The following is a 22558-nucleotide window of genomic DNA, read 5'->3' as shown; positions in this document are numbered from 1 at the left end:
TTTGTGTCTTTTATCCATATATTAATTAAATTTCTAGGAACGTTTTCAATACAAATAATTTTTGCTGAATTTTCTACTATTTTAGTTTCACTAAAAGAATTTCTCAAACCCTAATTATAATGAACAAAAAATAAAATAAAATAAAATAATTTTAGAAATGTGTTAGTTTATATCATATTCGAAATTTTAAAAAATATATTTAATAGTTAAATTTTATGAATTTTTAAAATTCATAGACTAAATAAATACAAATTCGGTAACGAAACATTTCTTGTAAAAATGTGAAAAAGTTTAACGGCAATACGTAACAGGTCGAAGTTAACCATATCTACTAGCGGTAGGCTTAATGTTATTAGAGCTAGTCGCTCGGTGACCAACACTAGACACCTATTGATGTGCCAACAAGAACGTTAGGCCCCCAAATAAGAGGATTGTGAGACACTTACTGATGTGCCAATAAGGACGTTAGGCCCCCAAATAAGAGGATTGTGGGTGGGCTTAATGTTATTAGAGCTAGACATCGATTGGTGACCAGCACTAGACACCTATTGATGTGCCAACAAGAACGTTAGGCCCCCAAATAAGAGGATTGTGGGTGGGCTTAATGTTATTAGAGCTAGACATCGATCGGTGACCAGCACTAGACACCTGTTGATGTGCCAACAAGAACGTTAGGCCCCCAAATAAGAGGATTGTGAGATCGGCACAAGGACATTAGACCCCAAATAAGAGGGATTGTGAGATCCCAATTGAGAAAAGAACGAAACATTCCATCATTATACTAAACTAATGGAGTGGAAACATAAGCAATCATTTTACACTTACCCGTAAACAATTACAAATTATAGTTCTTTTATTCACTTCGTGGGCGACAACACAAATAAAGATTATTATTAATTAACAGAACCGACAAGAAAAATAGAGAAAACGAAATTTAAGAGCACTACAACCTCCCTAAAAATCGAAAAAAAAAAAAAAAAAAAAAAAAAAAGTTAATGAAAACTCTCATCTTCAGGATACCAATATCTGTTATATATCCAAAGTGAATCAGCAGAAACAGGTTCGTTGTCATGGTTGCGATGCCATGTATAATATGCATGAGTTCGATTTTTTATTTCAAGAATTGCATGCCCAAAGCTTGCCTCCCTAAACGCCGAGTAACTTGGTTGTGGCTCCGTAAACCTGCGTTCATCATTGGGTTTCAATGTATTCCATCCCGATCAAAGATATGAAGGCATATATATATATACTCACTCGTTAGCCAGGCCTTCAATATTCCCGCCGTCGCCGATGGTTATGTAGATTGGTGCGTTAATGTCTCTAACTGGACTGCATAATCTATTCGTTATATTGTATCTCACGTTCGACACTCGCTCCTACCAGAAACAAACAATCAAGTCCATTCAATATTTTTATCAAATACCCATCTCACAAAATTGTCAAAACAAATCACTTCAAGCAGCAATCCATAAGAACAAGAAGAGAAAGGAAGAAGGTTAAATACCGAACGCTCATAAGCATGGATATGGCCAGAAAGAACAATATCAACTTTGTTCTGAATAAACCATGATTCAAACATGACCCTCATGCTCTCTCCTTCCATATAATGGTAATTGTAACTATTATACCAAGGAGCATGAAGCATAACAATCAACCATGGAGTCTCATCTCTCTTCACCTTCTTAAACTCCTTCTGTAGCCACTCATATTGTGGAGTATATTTGCCTGAAAGATCAATAAAACTTAAATTCTGATCTCTATTTTAGATAGTGATTGAATACCCAGATCACAGATTAATGAGCACACACACCGTAAGCTGAGTAAGAAGAAAGGACTATAATGTAGGCAGATGCACGCTTGATCGAATACCAGAGTGGGGATGTGCTTTGCGCAGTTTTATAAGGAACGTGATACCGATGCGTATAAGGTTTAAAAGGGGTGTTTTCTCCCTGAAACAATCGAATCAAATTAGCTTCAAATTTCAAGTAGAAATAGAATATAGATATTGTTCTTGATCTGTTCTTACAATTTGTGGAGCAAAATCTATTTCGTGGTTACCGGCGGTCCAAATCCATGGCTGATACGCAGTGCTCTTCTCCACAAATCGACCCCATGTATCCCACTTCCTATTGTCGTGAAACGGATGATTATCGGCGTATGAAAGGTCTCCGGCGAACAGAACCGCTTGTCCCTTCGGATTTGAATAATAATGCTCAAACGTTTGGTTCGAATCATAAGTCTGTCCAAGATCGCCTGCAGAGATAATGAAATTACTAGCCCTGATTTATCAAAACAGAGAATGCGATTGAATCACATACGAGAGAAGAAAAACACGACGAACTGTTACCAATGATGCCGAATGTGTACGGAACATCTGGACCGACCCTGGGAGGCGTTGTGAAGAAAAACCGACGCGTTGCATTGCCACTTCCAAGCTCGTAGAAGTATTTAGTGTCGTACTACAACGCAATTTCCGAATCAATTTCAGGACTAGAAAATACGGATAGAGCATAGGGTTTAAAAATCAGAGCAAGAACAAACCTCAAGATTGTTTATGGTGGCGTGGTGGATGAATGCAGAAGTGTAATTATAATATTTGTAAGTGGTGATTCTGGAATGTGCTTTATTGCGGCGATTCCCGTCCCCATCCGCCGCCCAATATCTGACAACAGTAGGTTTGGGCGACAATGGCGTCACCCACGAAATTATAACGCCTCTGCCATGGCGATCTCCCTGTGTAATGTGAACCTGCAAATTCATCAAAACAATGAAAACCAGTTGAAAATCGATAGTATCTGAAATCCTGAAGATCAAAGAATTTGATCAGGCGAGACCTGTTCGGGTGCGTTGTAACCGGCGGGCGGGGGGAAAGCTTCTGCAGGCATATCCACAGAAGCTTCAAGTTTCCGCATGAATTTACTGGTAATACCTCCATTGCAGAGATTGGCGAGAGAGATCAATAGAAGCAGAACTATAAACTGTGAAATCGCTGCCATGGTGAGGGATTCGAAAGGGTTTTGAGAGGGAAATGAAGTAATTATTTTAGGTTTTATAGATATAGAAATGGACGGGCGGTTTTTTATGCGCGTAGAAATTTTCGTTTTCCGTTCTGATATCAAATTACCAGTTCAGCAAAATTCAAACAAATAAATTCGGGTGAAATTTAATTTCTTTAATTTTAACTAAATATATCTAACTCAAATTCATGGGGCTTCATAAATTTTTTCTTTTTAAATAAACTATTAATACAATAAATTTAAATCTTACTATAAAATATAATAAATCTTCTTAGAAAATAAATAAATTATTTAAATAATTAAATTTTATATAATAAATATAAATATGAAGTGAAAAGGGGTCTGAAGGTTGAGACTTTCGATCCCACCTATGTTTATTAAATTTTTCATCCCACTTTTGTTTCTCTATCAGAGCATCATTCTTAACAAAATCTCTCCCCAGTAGATACGTTCTAAACTTTGAAGGAAATGTTCAAATAGAATAACATTTTATAACATTTTATAACATTTTATATACATTTTATAACATTTGGACCCCCTTCCTCGTATTTGGGTACTTGGGTATCCACCGTAAGCCTTTCTTCGTTTGAACCTCACCCTTAACTTTAAGGCTATGCCATTCTAAAGTGCTGCTAAATGGAAGGATCTTATCAATGTCCATGAATGATAAATCATAGGTCGAACTGCCGACATTAACGGTGGAAGAGGGAAGGAAATTTGTTAATGAATTAAATCAATCACATTTTTTTAGTGCATATTAAATTTATTAATTTATTAATAGAGAAACTGAAAATGATTGTTTATAACATGACAAACATAGGAAAACTGTCACACATGTTAAATTATATGAATATATTTAATACATAAGATATTTATTTTTTGCATATAAAATAAAAAAAAATATTAGAAAGAAATTTGGTCAATATGAAGAGGGGACATAGGTTGGTCCATGAAAACCCCAAATTGTGTGGCTCATAACGGTCACTCTTGATCAGCCATTCAAAGTGGCCTCTATCATTATTCACGCCATAATTAAAACAATATATAATATATTTTATATAATTTTGATCGAGTTTGGAGTCGGCGGCTAATGTTATATTCTGTTTTTATTATTTAAAGTAATGATATTTAAATTGACACTATTATATTAATTTCTCTTGTCGTTTTTTGAATTAGAATCATGGTCACCTTTTGTATAAGATAAGGTTTTTTATGAAATCATAAAGCTTCTTACTAATTAATAATTATATTCATTTTAATTTTATAAGTAAATTTTAATTATATCAAGAAAATAAGAAATTTTATTTTAAATAATTAACTATTTTTAAATTGAGCATAGAAATTCTCTCTTACTGCTTGCTTATATAACATCTCTCCCGAAAATCTCTCTCTGCCCTCCCATTCTAAAACCTTATCTTCAAACCGAGGCCAGAGACTCGAGCATACCTCGCTTGAAAATCTCTCTCTCCCCTCGCTTTCTAAAACTTTTTGTTAAAACTGAGGCCAGAGACTCGAGCATACGTTGGCCGTAGGCGACGCAAGAACGAATTGGCTTAGCTCACTTGTCGTTGGAAAGTGAGTGTCGCACAATCGCAAGTTCGCTGCCATTAAGAGGCATATCGGATCGCAAGTCTGCTGCCATTAAGAGGCATATCGGATCGCAAGTCTGCTGCCATTAAGAGGCCATTAAGAGGCATATCGGATCGCAAGTCTGCTGCCATTAAGAGGCCATTAAGAGGCATATCGGATCGCAAGTCTGCTGCCATTAAGAGGCATATCGGATCGCAAGTCTACTGCCATTAAGAGGCATATCGAATTTGATTTTGTAATGGATGAAAGATTTCTCCCAATTCTTTCTGATCTTTCCAATTTTCTTTTTCTATTCCTAACAGAATTTTTAAAAAATATACACATGGGAGAGTTTTTAAATTACTAACCTAAATTAATTCTTTCAAACATAATTTAAACTAATTTTTTAAGAGCAGAATCTAATAAATAATATAAATTAATACACTTATAAAATTTATAATTTATAATTTAACTTACTTTATAATTTTTATTATACTATATTCTAAATTTATAGGTATAAATTGATTTAAATGCTTGGTGAATAATTATTAAAATATAGTGGAAAATGTGTAAAAAAGAAAAAGAAAATTAGGCCCCAACAAGAACTTGTAGGTTACACATGAACGAAAAGACATTTCTAGCCTCTATCTACGGAATATTAATCTCCTATATATATATATATATATATATATATATATATATATATATATATAGCGATTTATTTTGAGCACGTGGCCTAAAAACAAGGGATTAATTTTAAATTATTAAAAATAACAATAATAATTTTAAATGTGAACTTAATTTTTAATTTTTTTAGTTTTTAGTTTTCCCGCGTAATCCAAAAGAAAAAAGAAATCTCACGTTGCATGGAATTTAATTTGAAAGCGGTCCATTAACTGGGGGTGGCAAAATCGTGATTAATGACAAGTTAAGGTCCATTTGTGTGTAAAAAAAGCATTTCTAGTTGCTTATTTAAAGGAGAAATTCGCGGTGTGATCAAAATCCGTTTCGTGCGTCGGTTTTCTCAGAGATTCGTAAAAAGTAAGGGAATAATGGCAGCCGCAGCAGAGGGACGAGTCATTCGCTGTAACACCATTGATTCATGGAACCATCAAATTCAGAAGGGCAATGCCTCTGAGGAGCTGGTAAGCACCGTTTCAATTCTATTCGATAATATGCTCCTCATTTCAATTGGATATATGATCATAATTGATTGTCTTTTCGGCTGAACAATGGCGGAGTTTTCCTGTTTTTGCATTACTTGATTTGATCTGGAGTCTGTTGTGATTCTAAATGATATACATATGCGCGATGAACTTAAGTTTTTCATTCTTTGATCTTTTTTTCTTTGCTTTTGTGATATGGTAGAAAAAGTAGTGTTTCGAATCTTTCGTGCTTCGCTTTTCTTTATTCAACAATCAATCTCATTGTTGTCTCCCACTTATTGCTTTCCACAGCGAACAAATTGGATACATGTTTTAGTAGATTTTAGATCATTATACGAAGCCACCCAACCCAATCCAATCCTTGACTACATTTCGCCACCAATCATTTTCTCGCCAGAATAGTTCCTATTTTAATGTAGTAGGGACTAAACCAATTATTGAGTTCTTGACACTTGAACTTAGTTACTGTTCGTGTCATATAGTTCGATTTTGCTCATGAGTGCTGAAACTGATGCAGATAGTTGTGGATTTCTCTGCATCATGGTGCGGTCCATGTCGGTTCATTGAACCTTTTCTAAACCAGCTTGCTCAAAAATTTCCCACCGTCACATTTCTAAAGGTTGATGTGGATGATCTCGAGGTACTGTAGATTATAATTTATGAGTACCTCTCCTGCTTTCTCTTGTAAAACTCTGTTGATTGGTGCAGTCTGTAGCTAAAGATTGGGGGGTGGAGGCAATGCCTACTTTCATGTTCCTGAAAGAGGGAAGAATTGTGGACAAAGTGGTTGGAGCTAAGAAGGAAGAACTGCAGCAGACTGTATTCAAGCACATGTCTGCTACTGCTTCTGCTTGATACTCAATCATGGACGATTGGGCTCTGTAGTAGGATATAAAGGACTTACTATACTAGGAAACCGCCATAATTTTCAATTCTTGGTTACCAACTCCTATCCGCTTGCTTTGTTGTTACTAGTGAACATGGTGTATTCTCCCTTTAGAAGTGGCTTTTATTGCTTGTCTTTTCTTCTTCCTTGTAAGTGAAAAACATTGTCATTTTTGCATTACTTTAATTGGGATTTGGAATCTGATATTCAGTGAGCCATTGCTTGGACTCGTGAGCACTAATTTTCTCCATAAAGCTGAAAGGAAAAGAAATTGATTTCTTTAGGAGGGAGATTTGTTTAACATATCTTATTAGATTGTTCTGAATTTGCACCCTTTGTTAAATTCGATTAGACAGTAAAGTCGTGCATTTTGGAATGAAATTATACCCTACTCCATAACTGGAGGAATCTGAACCTTTGGATCTTATCATATCCTATGCAAAAAGGTTCCACTCAAACAAAAGGAAACGGATCCTAAGTGGGGTTGATTTTTTTTCCCAATATAACAAACTGAAATAAATTACAGGATATAAATTAACTATTTTTTTCTCAAGACCCATTTCCAGTAAAAATGCCAGGAATGGGAATTGAAACACAACCTCAGGGCCTTAGATTGCAGAACCCCGGGGATTACAAACTTTACGACCTATACCTAAGAATCTATTGCCTTCGGCACCACGCACATCCTTGAAGAAAAATCGACTCAATATGAAAATCAAATCATCAGACACAACTTGAAGAAAAAGTACTCCTGTACCTATCATCCTTCTGCTTGCTCTTGTTACTGGTAGTTGGTAGTTTAAGTCACTGAATGCGACCCTTCATAGGCAGCTAAATCCTCCTCTTTTCAGCCAACTCAATCAACCCTTCCAATTGGTTTCTGCAGCAGTAGTTGTCGGAGCACATACAGCTTCGACCGATAGTCGCTTCAACACGTTTGGGCATGGATCTTTCCCAAAGTTAGTATTGGATATGGTAACGGCACATCTTTGCTTCCCTATGCACCTCTGTAGAAAGAGAGATGAAAATATGAGGTGGGATTTATATACAGACAATGAAACAAAAAGCAAAAATGGATCTTAGTTTTCGCACCTTCTCAAGAGTGTTGTACGACATAGGAGCATGGCAAGTTCCTTGCTGGTAGCTCCCGCAGGTTCCTAATGGTGTTCCAAAGCTTGCAAATTTGATTGAGGTTATGGAATAACCTACAGAACACTTGAGATGAACTTTGGGCCGATGTAAATCCTCCGACTTTTCATAGCTTTCAATGTGCCAATTCTTAAGAGTTGGATGGTATTCAGAGACATCAGCACAGACACTAGTCACTGATCTCTTCACCAAACTGATGCTTGTGGGATTACCTCCAAGTTCCTCAAAGACTACTAACAGATTGTCTTTTGGCTTCAACCAAGCACGAGGCACATGGTACCTGAAAATGAAATATAGCTGGGTTCTGTAAAAGAAATTCATTCTTCAATATTGATGAGCTTTTGCCTAATGTGAAGAAGTTACCATCTTTGTGTTGGCTGGCCACAGCCTTGCTGACACTTGAGAGGTCTAAAGCTTCCAGCATAATTGCACTTCTCACAGTTACCAGTGGCATATGCAGTCCAGTATCTTCCAATGCTATGTCCATTAATCCATATTTGACCCTTCCCCATTCCCTGCATGTCTAAAGCCAATGGCTCATCTCCTTCAGGGGCATCAAAGTTACTCTGCAAGTGAAATGTGAGGTTGATATTTTTAAGAGTCATCTCAACTTTCTTTGTAAAATCAAGTTGAATTTCGGGTCAAGAGGTACCTTGTGCCAAGTCAGTGGTTGCGGTGCTTGTGCAGCCAATGATCCTTTCATCCATTCGACTGAAGAAATACTGTTTGGAGATCTAAGATTCATGGCTTCTCCTTTCAGCCCAACCTATTTTAGTAGCGTAGAGAGTGAGGTAAAGTTTGTGGGAGATGAAATCATAACAATTGAGAAATTTGAGTTAAGTGATCAAACCTTGTAGGTCCATTTTGCCCAGGATAAGTCCAATTTTCCTTGATCAAGTCCATGAAGAGCAACTGGACCTAGGATTCCGGTGTTCCATGTCTCATAGTGCCCCCCAACATTCTTCAGTAACAACAATTCAAAATGAGAAATTAGCAACAAATGGATGTGTAGGGTGGGGATCCAAAAGATATACTATTGGAAGTCAAGGGGCCATTTGGAAAATACTTGGAAAGCAATTGTCTATTTTTGTTTTCAATACTGTATTTTGAAATTTGTGATCGAGTGGCTTGTAAAAATAGCTCAGATTGTACAAGTTCTCCAAGCTTAATTTAAGCACCCCTACATCTTGGGGAGTGATCAAGAGCATTCATGCTTTCATAGTTTAGTAAGAAAAGCTACATGGGAACCCCTTTCAAGACTAACTTCAGCATCAATTGAATGGGCTATGTAAAATGAGGGAATAAAACTCACTGGCAATCCCACAGCAACACTCAGGAGTGCAATTGTGTTTAGTCCAGCATGAAAATCGACTTTGCCAGTATAAGTGAATCTCCGATTTTCTCTCGACCCAAATGCAGAACCTGATAAACGACCGATAGTTATTCAAATTTCCTGCTTTCTTCATGAGAGGTGGCATCAAAGAAGAATGAAATAGTACTATACCTGAAAGCCTCCCATTAATAAAGATATGCACAGCATGGCCACTTGACATAACAATCAGTGTGGGGAGTTCTCCACCATGCAGGAAGGATTCTGTTGAACCAATATCTACACTGAAGGGACATTGGAAAGGAAAATATTAGGTTCCCTAGCATCAGAAAACCTGAGCTAACCTCAAAGGCAAAACATCGCCTAAGCAAACTTTCATGGTTTCTATTTGATCAAAGATTAGTCTATTTGATTCTATTTCCGCCCCCAAAAATTCTTCTAGGCTTTTTGTGATTTGGAAGATCAGATGACAAGATGATCGGTAAGTTAGACTTCCAACGATTTTTATCCACATAATTGGATGAAGAAAGATGAAGTATAAAGTAATTCATTATCAAATTGTAAGCAAGCAAGAGTCTGACCAGTACAAAGTGGCCTCACCTAGTAATATACCATAGGTAGTCACTAGTATCCTTGGTAACATTTATCTGCTCCAGTAAACCAGAAGTAGTCATTGTTGCTGTGCTATCATCCTCAGCAGAAATGTCTTCATTGTAGCTTTCCCATAAGAACACAGGAGAGTTTGTTGGTAGCATTTCAAGTTGTGATGTTTGAACTCCAACCTGGGAAACAAGTAAATAACAAAGCAAGGTGAGCCGGAACCAGATCCTGCTGAAGTCTTGCCACTAGCTAAACTAAAAGCAAGGAATTTTTTTCAAACCTTTGCTGTATTGAAAACTACGTTTCTACAATCAGGAAGGATACTGATGGACCATGGAGGCAAACTATAGTGCACGTTATTGAACATCACTTTTGCAGCTGAATTTATGTCATAATTTGAAAGAAAGGCTGCACAATCTCCTGATTCTGATGTGTAAACATAAGCCTGGAAATGTTGAATGTCGAGTCTCAGTAATTCTGATTATGCTTAGATGATGAGAGCCTAGAGAATCACAGACTACAAGTAAAAAAAACCTGTTGAGAGCTCCCTAGAGAAGTCACAACTGGATCTGCTGAAACTAAAGCTTTTTCGCACATCTTCACCACCCTATGAAGCTCCTTCAAATGACCGTATTTTGGCTGCCTAATCAAACCTATCATCGTTTTTGAACAAAGAGGTCAATGTAAATATTTCCAAATTATCAATAGCATAGGACCAGCACTATATCCATTTTTGTCATATTTCCCAACTTTCTTTAACCAGCCATGTTACATCCACAAGGTCTAATGTGTGAATAAATAATGTGCCTTTTTAGCAGTCATGAGCACAATCCCTTTGGTTTTATGCATGTCCGGAAAACTATCTTGAATAAGTGACATTCAACTCTCACCATATTCATCAATTGGAGCATCATAGTCATAGCTGGTAGTGATAAAAGGTCCTCCTGCTGTGCGTCCAAAGTTTGTCCCTCCATGGTACTGTCACACAACGAGATGAGAATTTTATAGGATAATAATTTACAACAAAGTAATGCTTGTGTCACAGAAAACCAACCATGTAATAGTTAATAAAAGATCCTCCTTTTTGAATGAACCGAGCAACGGCAAATGCCAAATCTTGAACTGGCCTCTGGTGAATTGGACCCCCGAATTCATTAAACCTTCAGGTTTGTCAAAGACAAATCAGCAAAAATGAGGAACTTTCAGATGATCAATAGTGAGATAAGAGAGTCTGTTACAAACCAGCCACTCCATGCCTCTGTCCACATTGTAGGTTTGTAGGGTTTATTGGGAGAGAATGTGTCGCAATAAAAGCCATTGCATGTATTAATCTGCCACAAGACAAAACCAGAGTTTCATAGACAAGCTTTTGTGTTTGCTTGAGACTGAGTTCCAAGCTAAATAGCTATAACAGAACAACAATGAACTCCATTTCAAAAATTCGAGTAACATAGAGAAGAGAAGTGCTCACCACTGGATCTGGGGCATCCTCTTCCTTGCACATCACCCATGGGACTCCAGTCTCCAGTCCTACAGCCATCTTTGCCGCCCAGGTCATGTAATTTTTCCCAGCAGCCCCAAATAACTTGCTCTGTACTCCATATTCATTCTCAATCTACAATATCAAAATCCCATTTTATCGTTGCCATAATTTCAACCATTCTAGTTCCAATTAGAGCTATTCTTCAGAAGAAAGAATTAGGACCTTTTATGTTCTTTGATTATCTTGCCAAGTAAGAAATGAAAACTAGAAATCAGTACCTGAGAGAGAATGATGGGGCCACCTTGAGACTCAAACAACTTTTCACTTTTCATCATCCCCACAATTTTTTCTGTAAATCCCTGCATTGCTTTCTGTAACACCAAGAGTGATTTAGAGGGGTTTTCCATAAACTCTGCTGGGCAAAACTAATAAAACAGCCCAATGGCTATTAAAAGTAATGCATTTCCCCTTTACTTTAGCTTTTAGCATATCGATTAAAGAGGCGTGGATATGCAAATACCTTGAAAGGTTCATTATCAGTTCTGAAACTAATGCCTGGGACATACTTCAGCCAAACAGGAAACCCTCTGCAGGAAGCGTTATAGATTAGAACAAGGGAAAATGTTGGTGCAAAGTCAAGCGTCTCGTTGAGAAGAGCCAAAAAAATTAAGAGAGAAAGAAAGAGATGAAGATCATAAGTAAGAAGGGAGTACCCAAAGTTCCATTCTGCACAAACATAAGGTCCAATGCGTAGGTTTGCGTAGAGTCCAGCTTTCTGAATGGTTTTTATGAACCTCACCAGATCATATCTCCCTTCGAAATTGTACTGAAATTCGTAGAAAGCATAAAGGACAAGCAAAATGAGGAGGAAAACAAAGAATTTTCGGAACAAGTTTATGAGAATTACAGTACATTGCCAGGGGAAGGCTCATGGACATTCCAAAACACATAGGTTTCAACAGCATCAAGACCACCTTCTTTTGCTTTCTGTATCAGACCTTCCCACATCTACACAAATTCCATGCCTCCAAAAATCAGAAACAAAACTCCGAACATTCCCACCAAGAACAAAAAGGGAACAGAGATATGTACCTCAGGAGTGCTTCTGGGGTAATGTATGGAGCCAGAAAAGAGAACTCTCCTCTGCCCATTGATTAAAATGGCCTTTCTATCATAGGTCACACTACATTGAACAAGCTGAACACCCAGAAGCCAAAATAGCCCCAAAACCACTATTGAAAGCTTGGAAACCGAGTTGGTTGCCATTCTGAGCAAAAAAAGAAAAGGACTCGAGACTTTCTTGCCAATGAAGGGAAAGTTGAATGCAGATCTACAACGCACCGAGAGGAAAAGAGGCTCCTATTTATGATCTATTCCAAGCATCTGTTACCACAACCAAAGCAGCAGAGGAGCTCATTCCCAGTTTGAACACGGCACTTAGATCCGAGCCTCCGATGACTGCAAATCAATGAACCTGTATGCCTGGCTTTATATACAGCCTCCACTCACCGACAGTCACAAGTGTCAAAAGCTACCACAGCTCACTAGCAAAAAGTGAAAGATGCCGTACCGCTAGTGACCTACCAAACTGTGATTATAAAAAACAAAAGTAGCAAGTAAACGGCTTACATCAAGTGATTAAATTAACATGTCATTGTTAAGCTTGTTTTTTTAACAAAGTGTACCTGCTTGCAACTTATTCTTTTCTGACGAAGTGTCAAATTTGTCTTCCCATATATGAACCCTATGATAAACAAATGCTTTAATATTTTACTGGAAGTTCTTAACTTCACAAGAACAAAGCACAGGGATTTTGACTGTATTGTGGCTAAAGCCAAAGCAAACCAACAAGAGCTGCATTTGTGGAGTGGAGTGGTCCGATTTCGTAAGGAAATGGTAAGATAACATGTCTTGATGCTCCCAAATGCTCTACTTTTGTCTGGGTCTCTGTGTAGCGCATGCCCCACTCTACCAAACGCCATGTGAACCCCAAACCTTCCGTTGGCTTTAATGGGTCATGTGAAATCCAAAGGAAAACCAACATCCTCTTTAATTCTTCAACATTTTTACTCCTCAAATTTGTTTCTTCATTCTAAGCCACCCAAGTTTCATTTTTTTATCTTTCATTATCTTATATATCTATTAACTTAGGTGGTACACCTAAACAAGTTGATGAATATTATTAAACTCAAGCTTTTTCAGGTACATCTTCCATGGTACAAAATCATAGGAACAATATTAAGGGACATGATTTTTCAGGTACATCAATTGCTCTGTTTTCTCTTTGACCCATTTCTTGTTCCCGAGTGACACAGTCTCCAAGTTTTTTCTTTTTAAATTTTTTATTGTCCCTTTTCATCTTCCATAGAAAGATCCTCACTTGTGTCAGAAACCAGCTGGCCTTGAACCAACAAACAGTATGTTTATTATGCGATCTTCCTATTCTTATTACATACATGTCACCCACACAGATTTCTTCCAATTCAATATGGAATTTTTCTCCAATTTTATTTGATATTCTGCAGTCTTCCTGCTTGTCCATTCCGCCCTGCCTTCCGTTCACGAATCTTTCATCTGTTACTGAACTTTTAATGACGCTGCCATGGACCCATTGAGAATTGAAAAGATGGGTCGAGATTTGTTTAATGGGAGATTAAACTAAATGATCTTTACGGATCTAAGCGACCCATGTGTCGTGGTGGTGGAGTTGGCAAAAAGGAACAATAAAGCAGAGTTATTCAATTTCCATTAACTTTGTTCCTTCGTTGTTTAATTTTGTATTTGTTTTTGAGGTGCCTTCGATGGCGGAAAGAGTGGGATAAGGAGATTGGAACCCTAGAACACCGCCGCTTTACGGCCCCACGCCGCCTAGTTGGAGGGCAATGGTCCGCCACTCGTCCCCGCAGGTATCGGCCCTTCGTAATTTAATTTACTTCTCATTTTGTTAATTTTTCCTTCGTAATTTTTCATCTCATTTAAAATAAAATAAAAATACCTTTATTATTAGTGAATTTTAACATTACATTTTAGCTTTTTATTTTAAAAAAATTATTATCAACATATAAATAAAATCCATCTATGTAAGTAAAAAAAAAAAAAAAAAAAAAATTAAACTTTTTCTAAAAAAAGTCAAAATTAGTAGGAAGGTTTATAAAGACATTTTAGATGTTTAATGTTATTTTTAATTTAAGTTATTATAAAAAATTTTGAGAGGGGAAGAGTATTTTTTTTAAGATAAAATATAAAATTACTAAATATTTTATTTATTTAGCTGTGCAGTGTTAAGTTATTAAAGTTTTTTTTTTTTTTTTTAATCTCATAATACCACATAGGCACATAGCTGAGTATAGAAAAGGTTAAAAACCTAGGTGCACGTGGCGTACACAACCACGGCACCTCAGGTCATCATCGTTCATTGATTTTGATTCTGCTCTCGGCTATAGCCATTGGCCATGGCGCGCGCTCCCTTTTGTTCGTCCTCTTGGCCCTTGGCCTAGCGTGCGCGCCCTTTTGTTTGGCCTTTTGGCCTTTGGCCTGGCGCGCGCGCCCTTTGTGGCTTCACTGCCACGCCACACGGCAGTGAAGAGATTGGATTCCTTGCCTTTTTTCTTTCTTCCTCTTTCCCTGTTTATAAAGTTTTAAGGGGTCCAAATTATGGGTACCCACATTTATAATTCTTTTTTTTTCTTTCAATTCTAGTATTTTGGTAAATTTCCTTCATGTTGCCTTACATAATGGATCTCATTTTTCAATTATTGCTAATAAAGTTTGAATTTTTAAAATTAGTTAATTTCCCTTTTTTTTTATATATAATAACAAATTATTTGAACTCAATTATAAATTATACTAGGAGTAAATTGATTTCTTAAATTATTTGAAGAATTGGAAATTCAAATTTTAATTGTTTTTGGATTCTTGATTTCAAATTTTATGTTATAATACAAATGATCTTGAGGGCTGCTTTTTAAAAGTTGATCCAAAAATTCAAAAAGATTGTTGAATAAAGATAAAGCATATATTAAAGATAGAACTTTCTTGGAATATTGTTTTTCTAAAGAAATTAGTTTGTTTTTTAATGTACTTTTTTAAAATAAATTTATTTCCAAAAATATTGATAAAAGTAAAATATTTTTAATTTAGAAATAAAAACAAACCCTCTTTTCAAATTTTACCTCAAAATAGAACTTATATGAAATGATCTAAGCCTAAATTTGAATAATATGTTAATCCCATTCCCATTTATTTTAGGATTTTTTTTTACTGTGGTAGATTTGTCTAGTTGTGTTCATACGAATACGACTGATAACTAAAACTCTTTGGATTACTTAACTAAAACTATAAAAATTGGGTTCTCCGTTTGAGTTGAATTAAATTTTTTAAAAATAAAAAATTAGGTTTTTGAATTAAATTTCTAAAAAAAATAGTTTGGATTGAGTTAAATTTTTAAAAAATAAAAAATTAGGTTGTTGAGTTAAATTTTTAAGAAATAAAAAATTAGGTTTGATTGACATTCATTTATTGGATCAACCCGATCAAGACTCAACTCTACTCTACCTTACGCAAGATTATGAGTATTTAAGGACTAAGGACTATAATAAACTGTAGTGATGTGGTGTGACCGGTAAATGTTTAAAATTTATTCTTTTTATTTTATAATTATTATTGTAATATGTAGGATAGATAAGGATATTTTTTTAAAAAATAATTAAAATAAAAAATAAAAGTAGAGAATTTGATTGGTTTGAGTGGCTTGTTTCTCTACCATTAAAAATTGAATGAGATTTCGATTAAATGGCTGACAGAAATTTAATTTAATTAGTAGTTAATTTTTTTGTTATTTAACCGGACGACATAATTAAGACGTTCAATCATTTTGGGAAAAGTGGTGACAAGATAATGAAATGTGTTTCTCAATGAGATAAACACTAGTGATTTAAATACAGAAATAATGAATATTTGTGTTTTGAAATGCACGATAATTCACCTCAAATAGATAAAAATACCCTTCTAATATTTATTTATTTTTACTTTTTTAATACGTAAAAATATAATTATGTTCGTAATTGTTTCTTATTTCCTAAAAAAAAATAAAGACCATAAAACATATTCGATAATAATATTGTTTTTGTTCTCTAAATTATTGAATTAAATATCTTTTAGAGACAAATAAGACACCGATTGTCACATTAGATTTAAATAGTTTCATGGTCGATCCTATAATTATTGTCCTAAAAATATGTTCCAAACACAAAAGATAAATGAATATAATAAAAACATAAAAGATAAGACAATGTTGTTTGAACCGCAGACAGCATGAGGTAGGTTTTACATTTGAATGGACATAAAATTACATCCAATCATTGCTCTTCTGTTCCATGTTCATTCACATAACATTGGAGTTTACAAATAATTATTTTTTTCCTTTTATTTCTTATACTCTAAGTTTAACCTCATCGATGTATATTTTCAATTCTATAAGACATCGAATGAAATTTAAACTTATAAACCTATTAAGTATTAAGTTTATGACAAGACTTATATTTTTCTTGCAGTTTTATTTATTATAAAATTTTGATACTAAAATTTTTTTTTAAAAAAAATAATATATATATATATATATATATATTTAGTATTTAAAATGTACGGATTAATTCTATCTATAAAATATTTAGAATAAAAAAATATAATACATGCCTAAAAAATACTTAAATTTCACAATTTATTTAAAAATTATCTATATTCTTTCAAAAAAATACTTAAATTTCACCATTTATTTAAAAATTATCTATATTCTTTCGAATAATATGGTATTAATTTTGGCATTAGAATGGATATATATATATATTTAGATTAAATTTAAAAAGCTAAAAGTGAAGTAAAATGAAAGATAATAATAAAAAAAGGTTTTTTGATGGGGGTATATGTGTCAATTTGGGCTACAATTACACCAACGGCAATTGCATTGCAATTTGCTGATTGGTTCGAGCAGTGTCTCCTGCACCATTGGAATCAACTGAGCTTCGAGAATTTATGCAAATCTTCGTGTTGCTGCTTCTGATTCCTATCGAATAGTGAAATCCCCAATGCTTCGTCCCCATAAAAATCTATGCAGGTTTATCAATGGCCTGAACCACGACCAATTCCTTCACTGTACACGCTCGGCATCCTCTTATCAATACAACCACAGAAACCATGGCGAGAAAGAAAACGTTCCCAAGCAAGATGGGAACGAAGAACCTCAATTGTATTTCTACAAGAGTAGAGGCCAGCACATTCTCACGAACCCACGAATTCTGGGCTCTATTGTTCGAAAATCTGCCATAAGGCCGACCGACACGGTCTTGGAGATCGGACCCGGCACCGGAAATCTGACATTGAAGCTTCTGGAAGCTTCACAAAAGGTCATAGCCATTGAAATCGATAAAAGAATGGTCGAGGTTCTGCACAGACGAGTGGCGGAGCATAAGTTTGAAGACCGTATTTGTGTAAGTTAATATTGCTGTCTATGTGTTCGATGAAATGTCTGACAGAGGATAAACTGCTTTGAAATGTGGAGTGGGGGTTTTTTGTAGGTTATACGCGAAGATGCTTTGAAATGTGAGTTCCCTCGTTTCGATCTCGTCGTGGCCAACATCCCTTATGGGATATCATCGCCGCTTGTGGCCAAATTGGTATATGGGGCAATTCCATTTCGGAGTGCCACGCTTCTACTTCAGAAAGAATTTGCACGGCGGTTGTTGGCGAATCCTGGTGACTCTGAGTACAATCGTTTGGCTGTAAATGTGAAATTGGTGGCTGATGTAGAGCATGTAATGGATGTAAGCAAGAGGGACTTTGTTCCTTGTCCTAAAGTCGACTCATCCGTGGTGATAATCCGCCCCAAGAAGGAAGTTCCTGAAGTGAACCTGGAAGAATGGCGGGCTTTCACTAGAACTTGCTTTGGGAAGAAGAATAAGACACTTGGGGCAACGTTCAAGCAGAAGAGGATGCTGATGGCCCTAATGAACTCCAATTCTGAGAGTTTCAATGGTCGAGGAGTTGAAGAAGAGGGCTGTTCTTCATCTTCAGAGAAGGGGTTTAATTCGTTCAAGGAGAAAATCATAGAGATTTTGAAATCTGGGAGCTTTGAAGATAAGAGGCCTGCAAAGTTGTGCAACGAGGAGTTGCTGCATTTGCTGGCGTTGTTCAATCAAGCTGGGATATATTTTCGTGATGGATCAGAGCTTCAGGATGCAGAGAGAAGAGCCTTAGCTGATGATGCCTACGGGTCAGAACTAGAAGATTAGCTGATCGTTAAATTTTGTATTCATTTGAGAGAGAAACACCATTCTTCCAGTTGAAATCTCACTGCAGTTTTTGATCTTGTTTCTTGAATTATAATTTGCAGTCTTCGAAAAGAAACTGAACCCTTTCTTTGTGTTGATTAGAGGTACTGACGGCAGCTCAACTGTTCGAGCGTTTTCCTTCCATCTAGGTTGATTTATTCTATAAACTTTAAGTTACAAAATGGAGCTATTACAATGATACCATTGAAGATAGAATGTCACGACAAGCATAATCTGAAAACATGTTGTCTGTAGCTATATGCTTAATGACACTGTTATGCTTAGAGAGGGTAGAGTGTGGTTTATTCTATAAACGTGTTGCCTGTGGTTATATGCTTAATGCCACGGTTATGCTTATTCCGAACTTTTTTTTTTTCTTAAACCATTTTATTATTATGAAATTTGGGTATATTATACGTTATCAATGTTGTTGCTGCTGCTACCTGTGACTCACTAGCCTATAACATTACTTTCTAGATGTTGTTCCAAAATTTTCTCTAACCCTATTTTCTAAGAGCAGAGTCGGAAGCTTGACCGTATATCAACGGGGCCAATAGTGACTCAAGTTTAATTGATTGAGCTACTCGAAAGTTAGAGCATGGACTATGGGGGCGAATCACTAAACATGGAACTAGCCCATGAAAAAAAGAAAAAAGAAAAAAAAAAAAGAAAAAAGAAGAAAAGAAATATATATTTATTTTCCTTGATTTGGAGAAGTCCGGCCCATTACACATTGGGCTTTTGATAGATTACGGCCCATTACACACTGGGCTTCTGATAGATTACGGCCCAAAACTCGATCGCGCAGTTCAGGAAAGGAATTACTGCGACCGCATCCTCACGGGGACGCCTCCGCATCCCTACCTCAGTCTTCCTCAACCTCCCTCCGCCATTTCGATCAACTACAGAGATGGGGCTTGGAATCCTAAGATCAGCTCTCCGACCGCTAACGAGGACCTTGGGATCACGTCCCTTCACTTCCCTGACACCATCTCCGTCCGCTTTCACTTCCCCTAAATCGGGGTTTAATCTCCGTTCTCTTGGTGCAGTTGGAACTAAAGCTCCTTGGTTCCCAATTTCGAACCATTTCAACAGTTTGACCGACACTCGGTTTCCGAAGAGACGGCCCAGTGATAAACCTCGTCGGAAGAGGGCCAGCTTGAGACCCCCTGGTTCGTTTAACTTGAATTTCTTGAACGTTTAGATTATCGGCTTATAATTTGCTTTTTACTGGAAGCTCGATTACATGAATTAATTGTTTCCATATACTTTTTGCTGAATGGAAGGGCCTTACGCTTGGGTTAAATATACCCCTGGGGAGCCAATTCAGCCTAATCAACCGAATGAAGGAAGCGTGAAAAGAAGGAATGAGAAGAAACGCATTAGGCAGCGCCGCGCGTTTATCCTGGTTCGTATGCCATATTATGATGAACGTTTTAGTAATGTTCAGCGATATCTTTCTTCTTGCTTGTTTTGTAGCTCTATTTTTAAATTTGGTTGTTCTCCCTAATAAGCATTGCTATGTGTTGAGGTATAAATGTTAAGAAGTATTATCAATTTCTAATTGGTGAAGAGTTACTGCCATATTGAAAATTAAAACATCCTGGCGTATTGGTGGCTGGTTTATGTTGATCTGTGCTAAACTGCCTTATGAACTCCACATTGTAGTATACTTTTTAAAATTAATAAAAATCAAGACTTTGAGTAGAAAGGATTGTTGCTAGAGCTGCGCTACCCTGTTCTGATAATTAAACTCCAGTTTTTACTAGTTAGTTTGGAGAAGGGGAAGGGGATTTTAAGGCTGAAATTATGGAAGTTTCCAAGTTTATAACGTCATATAAGTCTTATTATGTTGAACTAGTAACTTTCTGGGATCTAGATTCTTCATTATTTTTTATCATTGAACTGGCGATCTCATATTGTACACCCTTTACTTTGGTTTTGGAATCAGTATGCTGCTCTTCAAGATTTTTTATAGAAAATATTCCATAATCTTTTGTTTACAAATTAGGTATTTGTGTTGTTGTATCTGTCTAATCTAAAAATGAATCTTTTGTGTTCTTTTTGTAATGTACCAAATACTAGATCATGCTATTAAGTTCATTATTGGTTTTAGATAAAATTTAGTAACTAGTCTTTACTTTTTGGACCATCAATGTTGATTGCCTGATTCATATGGATAAAATTTGAATTTGCGTCCGATGACTATACTTGAAATATGATGTTGATTTAAGGTTTTCACTTTGTTCTAAATCTCCATGCCCTGCTTGACTTGTGTAAAAAACTGGTTTTGTTCTCTTTTAGAAGCATAGAAATATTTTAGTGACCTTGCTACTTATAAACCATTCCAATACACATTTGAGCAAATATTAATTCTATGTGTATACATATTCATCCACTATGATTTTCCATTTCAAAACATTCTGACTACAAACTCCGTACAATTAATCTGAGGTTTTGCATCATCAAATTATTCTGATGTCTGTTCCCTTCTTTGATGTTATTATTGAAGACTTGACATGCTTGTTGATCAATGGTACCAATACTATATATATATTTGGTAAAATGGCAATATTTCGACTTGGTTGCTTCCATGCATCATGGTCAAGTGTTTAAATTTAAATTTGGATAGTGCTTGATCTACCCTAAAATGGTGCATTATGAAACAGTGGAACTTGCCGTTGTAGATATCTTCAATCTAGATGATTCCATCTGACTATAGAGTAAAATATTGCATCTTATATCTATCTTTTTTTTTTTTTGGAGGAAATATCTTACATCTATGTTGACACTTATTTCTTGATACTATGAATCCAAATGGCGCTGTACTGAAAATTCTAATTTTTCCGATTTGCATTATGAAAGTTTCTATTCTATGTCATACTGGCATACACATGTTTTGTTCATCAAACATGTGCAGCAATTAAAAATTCCACGAGTTCTAAGTTGGTACTCTAAATTCTCCCTGTTTTGTTCTTTAACGAAAAAGATGGGTACCAATAATATTCCAATTGAAAATATTTCTAACCTTTTCTGATGTTGAAATATTAATAAATTGTGCTATGCACGCATGCACGTTTCCACACCATTTTGCTGGATTAGCTACTTACTGAGTTGCAGTAGCTTTCTGAAATTTGTCCATTTCTCTTCCAAGAGGATACATTTATCTACAATAACCAAGAGACTGGGTCTGTTGCATGTGCAGGCTGAAAAAAAGAAGCGACAAGCTCAACTTCAAGAGGCAAACAAAAAGAAAATGATCAAGAGAGTTGAACGAAAGATGGCTGCAGTAGCAAGGGATAGAGCATGGGCTCAAAGATTGGCCGAACTTCAACGGCTCGAAGAAGAGAAGAAAAAATCTATGGAATAGATTGTATGGGCATGATTTGCTTTTTTTTTTTTTTTTTTTTTCCAATGAAAGAGTTTTATTTCCCAAGTAGATTCCTTTTCTTTTGCTGAATTGAACACAAATGAAACTGTAGTACACAGCTTTAAGAGTAGGGCCATTTTGGTGGTGTCATCATAGACATGAGCTTCAGCATTTAAGATAGTAAATCTTTTTTCATCTAATGGAGAAGAAACTGGGTTGCTAATGTCATCTCTGATACGGGTGCTCAGCGAACGGTACTTGAAAGTTGAAGGATGATCAGTGGAGTGCAGATTAAGCTCTCTCTCCTATAAATTAATCCACACCGACACAGACTGAATTTTTGGGTATTCCCCGACGCCCAAAAAAGGGGGGACAGTAATATGCTGGATGGTTGAATCATGTGAACTGTGATTGTCATGGGAAGAGGACACGCTCACCAGTGGGCTCTACCAACTTCATATCACTACTGACCCACTTAGCCTTGTAATTGGTATGGCCTCTCTCTTAAGCTCATTCAAATTCATACTATTTGATTGACAGAATTGAAATTGAAATGATGTACGAATCTACACCCATTATTATTATCATCTTCTTTCCATTATTTCACTGTATGTGATGTTGATTTGATTCCATCATAAGCTGATTTGATTGAATTGAAATTGA

General features: G+C 36.0%; 6 protein-coding genes across 11 annotated transcripts; 4 read left to right on the top strand and 2 right to left on the bottom strand.

Annotated features, from left to right (window-relative positions):
• Positions 1-825: 825 nt before the first annotated feature.
• On the bottom strand, positions 826-3084 carry LOC111782013 (purple acid phosphatase 5). Its single transcript, XM_023662768.2, has 8 exons — positions 2835-3084; positions 2542-2748; positions 2348-2459; positions 2027-2253; positions 1811-1949; positions 1505-1725; positions 1255-1376; positions 826-1182 (listed from the first exon to the last, which is right to left on the bottom strand). Exons 1-8 carry the CDS (start codon positions 2994-2996, stop codon positions 993-995), a joined length of 1380 nt encoding a protein of 459 aa, XP_023518536.2. The 5' UTR covers positions 2997-3084; the 3' UTR covers positions 826-992.
• Positions 3085-5587: 2503 nt separating this feature from the next.
• Positions 5588-6856, top strand: TRX1 (thioredoxin H-type 1). Its single transcript, XM_023661970.2, has 3 exons — positions 5588-5731; positions 6270-6392; positions 6461-6856. Exons 1-3 carry the CDS (start codon positions 5639-5641, stop codon positions 6605-6607), a joined length of 363 nt encoding a protein of 120 aa, XP_023517738.1. The 5' UTR covers positions 5588-5638; the 3' UTR covers positions 6608-6856.
• Positions 6857-7108: 252 nt separating this feature from the next.
• LOC111781407 (beta-galactosidase 3) lies at positions 7109-12657 on the bottom strand. Its single transcript, XM_023661969.2, has 19 exons — positions 12293-12657; positions 12113-12208; positions 11914-12026; positions 11721-11787; positions 11479-11571; positions 11189-11332; positions 10960-11048; positions 10772-10877; positions 10608-10695; positions 10252-10370; positions 9998-10162; positions 9718-9899; positions 9292-9401; positions 9100-9209; positions 8638-8748; positions 8440-8553; positions 8151-8353; positions 7731-8067; positions 7109-7645 (listed from the first exon to the last, which is right to left on the bottom strand). The coding sequence occupies exons 1-19, from the start codon at positions 12464-12466 to the stop codon at positions 7499-7501; spliced, it is 2568 nt and encodes an 855-aa protein (XP_023517737.2). The 5' UTR covers positions 12467-12657; the 3' UTR covers positions 7109-7498.
• Positions 12658-12937: 280 nt separating this feature from the next.
• Positions 12938-15004, top strand: LOC111781410 (uncharacterized). 4 transcript variants are annotated; one of them, XM_023661973.2, is made up of 4 exons: positions 12938-13096; positions 13403-13459; positions 13569-13617; positions 13993-15004. In XM_023661973.2, the coding sequence occupies exons 1-4, from the start codon at positions 12938-12940 to the stop codon at positions 14037-14039; spliced, it is 312 nt and encodes a 103-aa protein (XP_023517741.1). In that variant the 3' UTR covers positions 14040-15004. The 4 variants fall into 4 exon arrangements, 2 of the variants coding, with proteins under 2 accessions (XP_023517741.1, XP_023517740.1); XM_023661972.2 differs by having other exon boundaries at positions 13726-15004; XR_015414583.1 differs by lacking the exon at positions 13569-13617 and having other exon boundaries at positions 12942-13096.
• Positions 15005-17052: 2048 nt separating this feature from the next.
• Positions 17053-18724, top strand: DIM1B (Ribosomal RNA adenine dimethylase family protein). 3 transcript variants are annotated; one of them, XM_087119888.1, is made up of 3 exons: positions 17053-17685; positions 17773-18467; positions 18628-18724. In XM_087119888.1, the coding sequence occupies exons 1-3, from the start codon at positions 17284-17286 to the stop codon at positions 18677-18679; spliced, it is 1149 nt and encodes a 382-aa protein (XP_086976014.1). In that variant the 5' UTR covers positions 17053-17283; the 3' UTR covers positions 18680-18724. The 3 variants fall into 3 exon arrangements, with proteins under 3 accessions (XP_086976014.1, XP_086976015.1, XP_023517344.2); XM_087119889.1 differs by having other exon boundaries at positions 18588-18724; XM_023661576.2 differs by having other exon boundaries at positions 17056-17685; positions 17773-18724.
• Positions 18725-19354: 630 nt separating this feature from the next.
• Positions 19355-22496, top strand: LOC111782028 (protein translocase subunit). The gene is made up of 3 exons (XM_023662793.2): positions 19355-19697; positions 19812-19933; positions 21731-22496. The coding sequence occupies exons 1-3, from the start codon at positions 19436-19438 to the stop codon at positions 21893-21895; spliced, it is 549 nt and encodes a 182-aa protein (XP_023518561.2). The 5' UTR covers positions 19355-19435; the 3' UTR covers positions 21896-22496.
• The last annotated feature ends 62 nt before the right edge of the window (positions 22497-22558 follow it).

Source organism: Cucurbita pepo, chromosome 19 (assembly GCF_057944985.1).
Source record: "Cucurbita pepo subsp. pepo isolate OVF chromosome 19, ASM5794498v1, whole genome shotgun sequence".
Classification (NCBI taxonomy): domain Eukaryota; kingdom Viridiplantae; phylum Streptophyta; class Magnoliopsida; order Cucurbitales; family Cucurbitaceae; genus Cucurbita; species Cucurbita pepo.
The sequence above is the reverse complement of the archived record's forward strand: the minus strand, read 5'-3'. Positions and strand labels throughout refer to the sequence as shown.

What these genes read in the sequence shown, in the direction of transcription:
- DIM1B (XM_087119888.1), top strand. Translation starts at nt 17,284, where the DNA reads ATGCTTCGTCCCCATAAAAATCTATGCAGGTTTATCAATGGCCTGAAC. An exon ending in AGTTTGAAGACCGTATTTGT is followed by an intron (nt 17,686 to 17,772) that starts GTAAGTTAATAT and finishes GGTTTTTTGTAG; the next exon opens with GTTATACGCGAAGATGCTTT. An exon ending in TTAGCTGATGATGCCTACGG is followed by an intron (nt 18,468 to 18,627) that starts GTCAGAACTAGA and finishes TGTGTTGATTAG; the next exon opens with AGGTACTGACGGCAGCTCAA.
- LOC111782028 (XM_023662793.2), top strand. Translation starts at nt 19,436, where the DNA reads ATGGGGCTTGGAATCCTAAGATCAGCTCTCCGACCGCTAACGAGGACC. An exon ending in GGCCAGCTTGAGACCCCCTG is followed by an intron (nt 19,698 to 19,811) that starts GTTCGTTTAACT and finishes GCTGAATGGAAG; the next exon opens with GGCCTTACGCTTGGGTTAAA. An exon ending in AGCGCCGCGCGTTTATCCTG is followed by an intron (nt 19,934 to 21,730) that starts GTTCGTATGCCA and finishes TTGCATGTGCAG; the next exon opens with GCTGAAAAAAAGAAGCGACA.
- LOC111781410 (XM_023661972.2), top strand. Translation starts at nt 12,938, where the DNA reads ATGAACCCTATGATAAACAAATGCTTTAATATTTTACTGGAAGTTCTT. An exon ending in TCCGATTTCGTAAGGAAATG is followed by an intron (nt 13,097 to 13,402) that starts GTAAGATAACAT and finishes AAGCTTTTTCAG; the next exon opens with GTACATCTTCCATGGTACAA. An exon ending in TAAGGGACATGATTTTTCAG is followed by an intron (nt 13,460 to 13,568) that starts GTACATCAATTG and finishes CATCTTCCATAG; the next exon opens with AAAGATCCTCACTTGTGTCA.
- TRX1 (XM_023661970.2), top strand. Translation starts at nt 5,639, where the DNA reads ATGGCAGCCGCAGCAGAGGGACGAGTCATTCGCTGTAACACCATTGAT. An exon ending in GCAATGCCTCTGAGGAGCTG is followed by an intron (nt 5,732 to 6,269) that starts GTAAGCACCGTT and finishes AAACTGATGCAG; the next exon opens with ATAGTTGTGGATTTCTCTGC. An exon ending in TTGATGTGGATGATCTCGAG is followed by an intron (nt 6,393 to 6,460) that starts GTACTGTAGATT and finishes TGATTGGTGCAG; the next exon opens with TCTGTAGCTAAAGATTGGGG.
- LOC111781407 (XM_023661969.2), bottom strand. Translation starts at nt 12,466, where the DNA reads ATGGCAACCAACTCGGTTTCCAAGCTTTCAATAGTGGTTTTGGGGCTA. An exon ending in ACCCCAGAAGCACTCCTGAG is followed by an intron (nt 12,209 to 12,292) that starts GTACATATCTCT and finishes GAATTTGTGTAG; the next exon opens with ATGTGGGAAGGTCTGATACA. An exon ending in TATTAATGGGAGGCTTTCAG is followed by an intron (nt 9,210 to 9,291) that starts GTATAGTACTAT and finishes GTCGTTTATCAG; the next exon opens with GTTCTGCATTTGGGTCGAGA.
- LOC111782013 (XM_023662768.2), bottom strand. Translation starts at nt 2,996, where the DNA reads ATGGCAGCGATTTCACAGTTTATAGTTCTGCTTCTATTGATCTCTCTC. An exon ending in GTTACAACGCACCCGAACAG is followed by an intron (nt 2,749 to 2,834) that starts GTCTCGCCTGAT and finishes ATGAATTTGCAG; the next exon opens with GTTCACATTACACAGGGAGA. An exon ending in TCCATGCTTATGAGCGTTCG is followed by an intron (nt 1,377 to 1,504) that starts GTATTTAACCTT and finishes TGTTTCTGGTAG; the next exon opens with GAGCGAGTGTCGAACGTGAG.